The sequence below is a fragment of the Papio anubis genome, chromosome 13, assembly GCF_008728515.1.
Source record: "Papio anubis isolate 15944 chromosome 13, Panubis1.0, whole genome shotgun sequence".
Taxonomy (NCBI): domain Eukaryota; kingdom Metazoa; phylum Chordata; class Mammalia; order Primates; family Cercopithecidae; genus Papio; species Papio anubis.
In genome coordinates, this window is record NC_044988.1 from 46,047,980 (window position 1) to 46,059,608 (window position 11,629).

The window sequence follows — 11,629 nt, forward strand, 5'->3', positions numbered from 1 at the left end:
ATATATTTATCAAGTTAAGAATGTATTAACTGCTTCCAACGTAAGCTGTATGTACAGAATTCTATAGTGAAACTTTAATCTGTTTAAACCATACAACATAAATTTCCCCACCCTGTCTAAAATTAATTTTAATGTCAAAAAACAAATAACAACATGTATGAACATCCACAGAAATGCAAACTTGTGGTCTGGTCTCCGTTTTAAAAATCTACATTTAAATGCAGAATCTCAAAAATTCAGACAAAAAACACTTCATGAACTGTATCTGTGGGGTTTATATAAAACAAAGATGCTAATAGTATAGAAAACATTTTAATATACCATAGTATTTATACACAACACTAGTATAACGACTTTTTTATTGTTTAATCTTACCTGCAATTTAGTATTGGGTATTTGGGGATCATACGTTGTTTAGAAGACTACAAATAATATAGTTGAAGTATGCCATCTTACAATAACCATAAAAGCCACATTGTCGACTGGCAAATCATCTCCAACAAGTGAATCTGAACAATACTAAATTGAACTCATATTCACTAAGGCCATCTTTTGAACACTTAAGGAATATTTAAAATCTTGCTGAACCCTTAACTCTAAAATTAAAAGTAAAGGAAACAACTAACTTCAAGTCATCATCTATTTTGGACTCCCTTAATATTAAGAAATATTCCCAGGAACAACAACAAAAAGAATAGCTCCCTCTACCCCCCCACCCCCCACCCCTTTTTGAGCCAGTGTCCAATTTCTTCCTTTCTGAACAGCTGTATTATCCAACTTAAGTTGCTCTGCTAATTTCAGTCCCACAAGGACTAACTTGGAAGGCAAAAAAATACAAGAAAAGATCAATTTGCTGGGAAAGATCAAATGAGAAAACTGTGGGGACAGCACCAGGTCAGCGTGTGGAGAACTAAGCAGACCTGTTCTTCATTAACTGCGGCTCTCTGGGGATGTCACACACTACCTGTCCGTGGGCTTTATTGAACCGCCTAACCCGCCTCTCTGTTCCATTCTTCTGGGCCCAAGTGAATCATATCCTGCTGCTGACAAGTTAGCAGGGGACTGCGGCTGCAACATGAAAGTACTTTTCTTTCTTGTCTAAATCAGGCAGATTTTTGAAAAGACGACACAGCATTGACTCGTGACATGGCAAGATGAAACGAGAGGTCTGGGCCGGTCTTGGAGCTGTGCAGATAAAAGTAATCAAATGACACTCCTGGAATGCAAATTGGCATTCTTGACTGCAGCAATTGCACAACCATGAAACATCCCTGACAGCAAGCAAGATTAGGACAAAATGTTATGTAAAGCACTGAACTCAAGAACTCTCACTTGAAAATTCAAACTGTAACACTTACATTTTAATATAGCAATAGTCAGCTCTGCTTTTGTCTGCTTCTTTTTGTAATCGCATATCCCTATCTGACAGGTATCTTACATCTCAAATAGAAGAAAAAAAATCAGGTATTAGGAATGTACTGCCGCTATTAATATTTTCCTAATATTAATTGTAAAATATCATGCACAGTTGATTCTTATTCAAAGTCTTACATGCAAACACCACCCAACTTAATATTCTCAAGGAGGAAAAAAGTTTCAGACCTTTCTCAAAAGATACTCAAAGTTCACGTTCAAGCTCGTTATTACTTCCCTCAGGTAAAGATACTCCTGTACTTTGGTAAAGTGATTAGCAATCTGGACTTTTAGTACAGTGTACTCTGGGAACTAAGAACTTCATTAAGACTGAACAGTTTAAATGAAACAGCTACAAATATAATATAAAATACAGATACTCTCTAAAGGCTCACAAGGGACTCTGTGTGTGTGTATGTGTGTGTGTGTCCAAAGAGTAAAAGTTTGTACAAGGTCTAACTACTAGGGTGCATCTTCAGATCAGACACACTAAGTAACAGTGCCAGAAGTAAATTCGTCTCATTTAAAGCATGTATGCGTGTGCACAGTAACATCTGAAACTGCAGAATACAAAGCAGTGGAAGGCAAACAGGCTTAGCCACAGTTCAAAGTGATTAGTATATGGGAATAGATGTGTAGACAAATAGTTAATATAGATGTGTAGACAAACAGTTAATATAGGCTAGGGTGAAGGGAAGAAAAATAAAACCTGCAACCGGCTTTTATAGTATTCCTGTGTAAAACGCCCGTTAGAAGAAAAACTCTCAAGCTCTAAACAGATATATTTAATATTCTGTTTTGATGTCTCACTTAAATGCAGCTTTCAACAATTGCAAGTGTCCACGAAGTATATAAAAATAATAATAAAACAGGCCACTTTCTGCCACTTTAATCCTGGGTACACAGGATTATTTTATGATGTCTTTTGTACGTCAGTTTTACAACAGCCTGACTCTAGGGTAAATGGGAACCATCATAAATCGCACGCTGCTTTCAAAACCACTTTAATTTCTGTCAGCGTTACTGTAACCACAGTCCTGGGTTCACGCTTTTGTGTGTGTGTGTGTGCACGCGCGCCTGCATTTGACAGTAGCATCTCCTACACTCCAGTTGTGACTTTGATCACTGAAACAAGAGATGTCACATTAGGGAGACGGGAAGAGGAAAAAAATGCCAACCCGCTATCTCACCTCTATTCTTATATGTTCCCTCTACATACGGAACACACTATGTCAGATGCCCAAGTGGGGGTAACAATAGCAACGCTGGGTGGAAGCAAGCTAAAAAGAAGGGAGTGGTCAAGCCCCATTTCTAACAAATCACTTCCCCGAAAGCGGACAGAGCGGCTCATCACCAGGCGAACTAATTGCACGCTTCCTCGCTGCAGAGAAGTCTCTTCTCGTAGAGGGGCTGTGCTGGAGTCTCGCTTCGCAAAGCCAGCCCATCTCCTCCACCACTTGCACTTGGAACTTTTTTTCAACCTTAAACTCACTTCACAGGAGATTTCACCTAGGGTTTTTCAGTGTATATAATTTTTTATCTGCTCCCTCCCCGGGCCCCAAATCCCACCCTCCAGTCAACGTGCAAGTAAAACAAACCGGCTCCTATAGAATTGCACTTCGAAAAGAGCCGTCTCTCTGCAGGGTTGATGTTCCTGCCCTGCGTTCTGCACCTTCTCCGCAAAGCCTGCGGGAGCATTTCCTCCCATCTCCATTAACCACTGGAAGGTTCCGAATGTGAAGAAGATGGGAGGGGAAGAGTCAACGTGCCGGGGCCTGGGCGGCTGCGCCCGAGCGCACCCGGCACCCACGCCCAGCCGCCGGTCCCTCACTGGGCGGCAAGTTGTAAAAGTTCCCGTACGTCCCAGCCGCCTTCTTCTCCTCCCCGAGCTCCTGCCAGCGCTCCATTCATCCACCGCTCCCCTGCACCTCGTCCCCCCAGCCCGTCCCCAACTCCCTGGAGCCTCCCCTAGCCAGCTGCTCACCTTCGCGTGGAAGCCGCGAGCGGGGCCGACCTTGAGGAGCCCCCTCACACGCGCACCCTCCCACCTGGAGCTCGCCTCGGAAACTTGGGGCCAAGTTTAGGGGAGGACACTGAGAGCGCAGCGGGGATCAGGTCGGACCGGGGTTGTGGTCCCCAGCTCGCCCTCCTCAGCGCCCCCTTGCCCCTCGCGCCGCGGGCCGGAGGGCGGACACGGCCCCCGGGCGGCCCCGGTGGCGCTCGGGCGCGGGGGTCATTTCTGAGGAAGTCTAGAATAAAAAGGGAAGGAGGGTGGAAACTTCTTACCATCTCGGCATGCTGGTTGTCAAGTGCAGCCCCCGCCTCTTGGTCTCCTCTTAGCGGCCGCGCCTGGACCAGCCCCTCGGCCGCCGCTGGCTCCCTCCGTCTCGGCCTTTCTCTCCCTCCCCCTCCGAGTTCCTCCGGGCCGCAGCTCTCGCCGCCTCCGCCTCCCCGCCCGCCCGCGCGCGCCCTCGCCGCGGCCCCTCTGCGCTCAGGTGACTGATTTACACTCGCGCCGGGGTCGCGCTCGCGCCCCGAGTCCCAGCCGGCACGGTTCCCCGGCTCCTCCTCGGGACGGAAAAAAAAAGAAAAAGGGAACGGCCTGTCCCGGGAGGGGGCTGCCCTGCTCGCGGGAGGCGGGGGACCGGCGGGCGAGGTGACCTCGGGGGCCGTGCAAGCCCCACAAGTTTTTCCTCTCTGCAGAATTGTCGTGACTACAATGTTGCTTCCCTTTTGCAAAATAAAAGTCGGTTCGTTGTGTTGTTTGTCCTCAGAGGTCCAGGGGCTTGGGGAAGGAGGATGTATGTTTCTCCCTCCCCCCGCCCTGTGACTTGTTTGGGGGCTTTTTGTTTGTTGTTTGGGTTTTTCTTGCTCTCTCTTTCTGGGGATGGAAAAAACAACTTTGTGGGGATGGAAAAACAACCCTGGCGCCCCCGCCGGGGGCTGCGGGCGTGGAGGTGGAGGTGGCTGCTAGCGCCCAGCTGTGACCAAAAAAAAAAAAAAAAAAAAAAAATGCGGGGAGGGTGTGGGGAGCGGAGGGAAGGAGAGGAGGCTGCGAAACGCCGAGGAAAGGGCGCGAACTTTATTCCGACTGCAGCAAACCGCGGCGGCTCTTTCCTTTTCGGGCACTCGGGCGTCTCTGTCCCCTTTGACCAGTTCCTCCTCCCCAGGCCCGCACGCCCACTCCTCCCCTGCCCCTGCTCCTTCTCCGGCGTCCCCGCTGCGGCCGCCCCGACTCCCCGCGCCCCTCTCAGCCCAGCTCCTCTGCGCGCCGCTGGGGCGAAGGCGAGCGAGGCGGAGGAAAACCCAGGGGACAGAAACCCGGGACAAGAACGTGCTGGGAGAAAAGGCCAAAAGTAGCGCGCAGCTGGGGGAAAAAGTTTTTCTGGTGGCGGCGCGTTTTGTGCCGGCCCAGACGCCGGCTTGCGGCGAGGGCTTCCTTCCCCTTCCCCTGGTCTGGGCCGCGGGCCTCGGGCTGGAGAGGAAGGAGGCTGTCGCGCCCGCGGGGGAAAGGACAGTCACATCTGTGGGTGACACGCAGCCGACCCAAGTCACCCTGCCCTGGAGACTCAGAAACGCCGGCTACAGGCTAAGCGCGCACACGCCTGCAGCTGAAGGACATTTCTTAAATGCAGGCAAAACACACTCCCCGGCCGCAAGAATGGGGCGGCGGTGGGGGGGAGCTTAATCATCATCATGTAACTAACGTACACTTTGTGCCAAAAACATCTCCGCGTTGTGCAGATTTATCATAGCTAGAGCAAACTTTCTGCTTATCTAACATGGGAGGAAGGCATAGGTTTCAAGCATACTCCCTGAGCACTAAGAAATCAGGGAATCGGCGAAGACTTGGCAGAACAGCAGGTAAGGTTACCGGTTCCTACTGAAAAGTGAGAATCATCCCTTTTTCCTCTCTTCCTCGAATAGAGGGAAAGAGAGACTACTTAATTGCATTGAGGACAGAATTAAATTCCTTTGAAAATATATAGCCTTGGAATTACATAGTTTTATTTTATTTGCAGAGTCTGGTCTTAGTTTAATATAAATTTTAACAGTAACTAATTTTTTAAAATTTTTCGAAATCCGCTGAGAGTCCCAAGTAGCCACAGCTGTCTTGAAAATGTGATTAGGTGGCCAAGCGCGTGACTCACGCCTGTAATCCCACTTTGGGAGGCCGAGGCAGACGGATCACCTGAGGTCAGGAGTTCGAGACCAGCCTGGCCAACATGGTGAAACCCCATCTCTACTAAAAATACAAAACTTAGCCGACTGTGGTGGCGCGCGCCTATAATCCCAGCTACTCGGGAGGCTGAGGCAGGAGAATTGCTTGAACGCGGGAGGTGGAGGTTGCAATGAACCAAGATCATGCCATTGCACTCCAGCCTGTGCGACAGAGCGAAACTCCATATGAAAAAAAAAAAAGAAAAAAATGGGATTAGGCTTATTATTCACGTGGATCCAGCTTTTTAACACACATTTGCAGTTCTGTGTACTGACTGGTTCCAAATTCCGACCGTTTCCTGGCCCTTTCAAAGAAGATTTCTGCATTTGTGGATTCTGTGCATCATTTTGTTGTGGAAAAATGTGTCTGGTAAACACTTCTCCCATATTATTTATCATAAATAACTTAGAGGTCTGGGCACAGGTTGCGTCTGCAGGTTTCCAATGAAAGACAAGATTACTTTTCTCACTACAGCATAAATCAAAGTATACACTAGATCTCCCAACAACCATCTATATATCTATATATGTAATATATAGATATTTAAATGCATGTTATCTAAGAGGCCTCATCTTTAAATGATTTAAGGTGTAGAGCATGTTCCCTTATTTTCTAAACATAACTAACATCATCTTGTAGTTTGCAGAAACTGATTACACAAGGGATAATGATGACCAAATGTGCATTTTGAACAATTGAGGATCATCACAAGAATTTTCCAGAAATGAGCCAAGTTCCAGTATGTTTTTCTTGCATCATGGAGAGATGAGAAAAGCTAGTTGCTAATTTCATAGTCATTACCCATACAAATCCATTCACACACTTACCGCTTTGGACAAGTGACAGATCAGCAATTGCCAAACAATTGTATTCACACAGTGCATTTTTGGCTGCACACCTACACCGGCCAACATCCAGAAGTTATTCCACATCAAGCAACCTGTAATTTACATTCCCCTGATTGGTTCCAGATCTGTCTGTTTTTGATAATTAGCATACAAACAATTTATGTGAGGCAAGATGCATCTATTTGGGATCTCGTGCCTTTCTGGAGACTCATCATGTTAAAAATGGGGAATGTGTTAGGCTGAAGAGCAGCACTTGGAGAAGGTGGAAGAATTTACAGAAGGAAGCAAAGCCTAGCATTTAAGAGGATTCCATAGTCTCATTTCCTCTAGCGGTCTGTATGGCAATTGGAATAAAACCTTAAATCCTTTTTGTATCCTGCAAGACCTGAATGATCTATACCCGCCTGAGTTTTTCAAATGTTTTATTCCATTTGTTCATTACCATGGTGGACTACACTCAAGTCACGTTGGCTTCCTTTCTGTTCCTCTAACTTGCAGAGCTCTTTCCTGCTCTTTGCCCCTGCTGTTCTACCTGGAGTGTTCTCCCAAGTTTTCCAATGATTCCTTCTTATTTCTATCTCAGCTCTAACAGCAATTCTGCAGACTCTAGTTTAAATAGCTCTTGGCCCACCACCCAAAACACCCCTCATACTTGCTGTTATTACTTATTTTTGTATCCCTTTTTTATCCCTTATCAATATCTGAAATTGTCTTCTTAGTTTATGTGTTTATTATTTTTCTTCAAGTAAAATGGAAGCTCCACAAGGGAAACAACTGTGCTGCAGGTCCTTGAATAACATCGTTTCATTCAATGTCCTTTCGTTCAACTTCCTTTTGTTACAAGGCTGAGAAAAGAAAGAAAAAAAACTGATTCCTTGCCAGGACCACTGTCTGTGTGGCATTTGCACATTCTCCCCGCTGTCTGCATGGGTCTTCTCTGGATACTCCAGTTTCCTCCCACATCCCAAAGATATGCCCCTTGGGTTCTTTGGAGTATCCACATGATCCCCGTGTGAGTGTGTGTGTGAGTGTGCCCTGCATGGACTGATGGCCTGTCCAGGGTTGGTTCCTGCCTTGCACCCTGAGCTGTCCAGATAGGCTCCAGCCACCTGCATCTCAGAACTGGAATAATTGCGTAAATATTTTAATTATCTGACTGGGCACGGTGGCTCACACCTGTAATCCCAGCACTTTGGGAGGCCAAGGCAGGCAGATCACTTGAGGTCAGGAGTTTGAGAGCAGCCTAGCCAACATGGTAAAACCCCGTCACTATTAAAAATACAAAAAATTAGCTGGGTGTTGTGGCGTGCGCCTACAATCCCAGCTACTGGGAGGCTGAGGCAGGAGAATTGCTTGAACCCGGGAGGCAGAGGTTGCAGTGAGCCGAGATCATGCCATTGCACTCCAGCCCTGGGCAACAAAGCAAGACTCCCACCTCAAAAAAAAAAAAAAAAAAAAATATATATATATATATATATATATATAAAATTATCCTAATTGTTTGTATTAATCTTTCTTAAGTGTATGTATAGCTCACATTTATTTCAGTGTTTCAATATTAGAAGTATTTGGGGTCTTTATTTAGAAGTTTGGTGATGTTTTGTGACCAGAAATATCCTGCAGGACTCTTATTTATAGCAGCCTATGGTAAAATGGATTTTGCTTATTATCATTTTGTTTAAAGTCACAGTTTCCAAGAACCTATTCATGACAACGTTAAGTGAGGACTTTGTTCACTTATATAGCCTCAGCCCATAAAACAATGCCAGGCACAAAATAAACTCATTTAAGTATTACTTGAATTAATGAAGAAATGTCAAGAGGATTACACTGCGTTGTCTGAAGACCTTAAGGCCAAACAAGGTCAGTGTAAGAATATGGCGGGGGAAAGGGCTTTTTCTTTTAGAGAATGTAGCAAGCACTGTTCACTTCCAACACCAGCCCTCCTCAAAGTATGTTCCTGGGACCCCGAAAGATTACCAAGACCCTTTTAGGAAGTCCATGAAGTCAAAACTGATTTTATCATGATACTGGGAAGTTATTTGCCTTTCTTACATTCTCTCCTGTGAGTGTTCCAATGACAGTGTAACAGGTGGTATCACAACAGACTGAATGCAGAACCAGATATGAGAATCCACCTGTCTTAATCGGCTGTTAAAGAAATGTGCCAAAAATGTAATCAGTGCACTCTGCTTCTCACTAAGTTTTTTTTTTTCTTTCTTTCTTGAGATGGAATCTCTCTCTGTCATTCAGACTGGAGTTCAGTGGCACAATCTCGGCTCACTGCAACCTCCGTCTCCCAGGTTCAAACAATTCTCCTGCTTCACCCTCCCAAGTAGCTGAGACGACAGGCACGCGCCACCACACCGGCTAATTTTCGTATTTTTAGTAGAGACGGGGTTTCATGATGTTGGCCAGACTAGTCTTGAACTCCTGACCTCAGGCAATCCACCTGCCTCAGCCTCCCAAAGTGGGATTATAGGCGTGAGCCACCTCACCCGGCCTGTTTTTGTTTTTCATTTTAAAATATGGGTATATATACATTTCCTGTAGCTGCCGTGACAGATTACCACGGATTTAGTGGATTAAACAACACGAATTCATTATAATTTTAGAGGTTAGAAATCTGAAATAGGTTTCACTAAACTAAAATGTGATTGTGAGCCTGTGTTTCTTTTTGGAGTCCCTAGGGGACAATCTATTTCCTTATTTCTTCCAGCTTCTAAAGGTCACCCCCATTCCTTGGCTTATGGCCCCCTTCCATCTTCAAAGCCTGTGATAACCAGACATGTCTTTTTCATGCCATACCGCTCTGACACTGAGCCTTCTCCCTCCCTCTTTCAGTTATAACTACCTGAGTGATTACACTGGTTCTATCTAGATAATGCAGGATAATCGCCCCATCTCAAGATTCTTAATTTAATCATATCTGCATATTCACAGGTTTCAGGGATTAGGATATGAACCATCATTAGGAGTTATTATTCTGTTTACCACAGTATGGTAATAAGTGATAGGTTTAATATTGTTATTTTAAATGAATTAATGACTTAAATTTTTCTCATAAAATGAATGTCAGTAGCTACTGATGTTTATCAACAAAAGCTCTGGGCGGCACGGTGGCTCACGCATGTAATCCCAGCACTTTGGGAGGCGGAGGTGGGCAGATCACATGAAATCAGGAGTTCGAGACCAGCCTGACCAACATGGAGAAACCCTGTCTACTAAAACTACAAAATTAGCCGGGCGTGGTGCCGCATGCCTGTAATCCCAGCTACTTGGGAGGCTGAGGCAGGAGAATCACTTGAACCCACAAGGCGGAAGTTGCACTCCAGTCTGGGCAACAAGAGCAAAACTCCATCGCAAAAAAAGCTCTTTGAATTCTTCAGTAATTTTTAAGAGGTCATGAGATTGTGGCTGGGTATGGTGGTTCACGGCTGTAATCCCAGCACTCTGGGAGGCCAAGGTGGGTGGATTGCCTGAGGTCAGGAGTTCAAGACTAGCCTGGCCAATGTGGCAAAACCCCGTCTCTACTAAAAATAAAAAAAATTAGCCAGGTGTGTGGCGGGCACCTCACTGTAATCCCAGCTATTTGAGAGGCTAAGATAAGAGAATCCCTTGAACCCAGGAGGCGGAGGTTGTAGTGATCCGGGATGACGCCACTGTACTACAGCCTGGGCGACAGAGCAAGACTCCGTCTCAAAAAAAAAAAAAAAGACAGATCATTTGAGAATGTCTGGCATCCACAACAGTTAGTGTCCCTTCCATATCTCAGGTTAAACTAGATTGTTTTAAACCCATTATGGTTGCCCCTTCCCCTTTGCTGTCATTGGTTTAAGGATGAGCATGTTAGTTCTAGCCAATGAAGGATGAGAGGAAGTCATTGGAGGGGTGTCACGGAAAGATGATGCATTAAAACTATAAAAAACAAAATGACAAGAAGTAGATTGTCCCTTTTCTGCTCTGGATGTTAGTATATGAGACTATGGTACCTCAAAGCAGCTGCATCCACCTTGTGACCAAAAGGGACCACACATGCCTGGAATGATAGAGTGGGAAGGTGGTAAGCACCTGAGCTCTTGATGATGTTACTGGCTTACTGAATTAAGTAACCCCAGATGGCATCAAACTTCTTGTTATGTGACATAATCAGTCCCCTTATAATTTAGCCTATTTTGAGGTTGCATTTTATTAATTGCAGCTTGAAGCTTTCTAAATTACAGGGAAATGACATGTCTGTTCACAGTTTCCATGTAGGAATTCCGTCCTGTCATTTCCTATAAAATTTACATATTTTTTTCCAAATTCTGAGAAAAATCTATGAAGAAATCACCAAAACGGGAAAAGTATTATCATTTATCATCCCCTATGAGAATTAAAAATTATCAAACAAACAAAAAAATGGTAACCTTTTTTTTTTTTTTTGAGATGGAGTCTCGCTCTGTCACCCAAGCTGGAGTGCAGTGATGCGATCTCGGCTCACTGCAAGCTCCGCCTCCCGGGTTCACGCCATTCTCCTGACTCAGTCTCCCAAGTAGCTGAGACTACAGGCACCCACCACCATGCCTGGCTAATTTTTTGTATTTTTAGTAGAGACGGGGTTTCATTGTGTTAGCCAGGATGGTCTTGATCTCCTGACCTCGTGATCCACCCGCCTCTGCCTCCCAAACTGCTGAGATTACAGGTGTGAGCCACTGCGCCAGGCCAACAATGGTAACTTTTAAATATTAAATATGTGTGGCTTGTTTTTACAATTTTTAAATGTATTTTATTTAGCATTGATGTCAATGTTTTTTATTTTTTAGTGTTTTCTATTACTAAATGTCCTTTTCAGGTAGAGCTAATTTTTTTTTTTTTTTTTTTTTTGAGACAGAATCTTGCAAGTTGTCCAGGCTGGAGTGCAATGGTGGGATCTCAGCTCACTGCAACCTCCACCTCCTGGATTCAAGTGATTCTTCTACCTCAGCCTCCAGAGTAGCTGTATTATAGGCATCTGCCACCACTCCCGGCTAATTTTTTGTATGTTTAGTAGAGACAGGGATTCACCGTGTTGGCCAGGCTGGTCTCGAACTCCTGACCTCAGGTGATCCACCCGCTTCGGCTTCCCAAAGTTCTGGGATTAGAAGCGTGAGCCACTACGCCTGGC

At 45.2% G+C, this 11,629-nt stretch overlaps 1 protein-coding gene across 1 annotated transcript in view; it reads right to left on the reverse strand.

The window, feature by feature from the left end:
* BNC2 (basonuclin 2) overlaps nt 1-3,831 on the reverse strand; it is a 458,860-nt gene extending 455,029 nt beyond the window's left edge. Inside the window, 1 exon segment of the mRNA XM_031654267.1 lies at nt 3,700-3,831. Within this exon segment, the coding sequence (XP_031510127.1) occupies nt 3,700-3,702 (3 nt within the window). The 5' untranslated portion in view covers nt 3,703-3,831.
* Between the last annotated feature and the right edge of the window lie 7,798 nt (nt 3,832-11,629).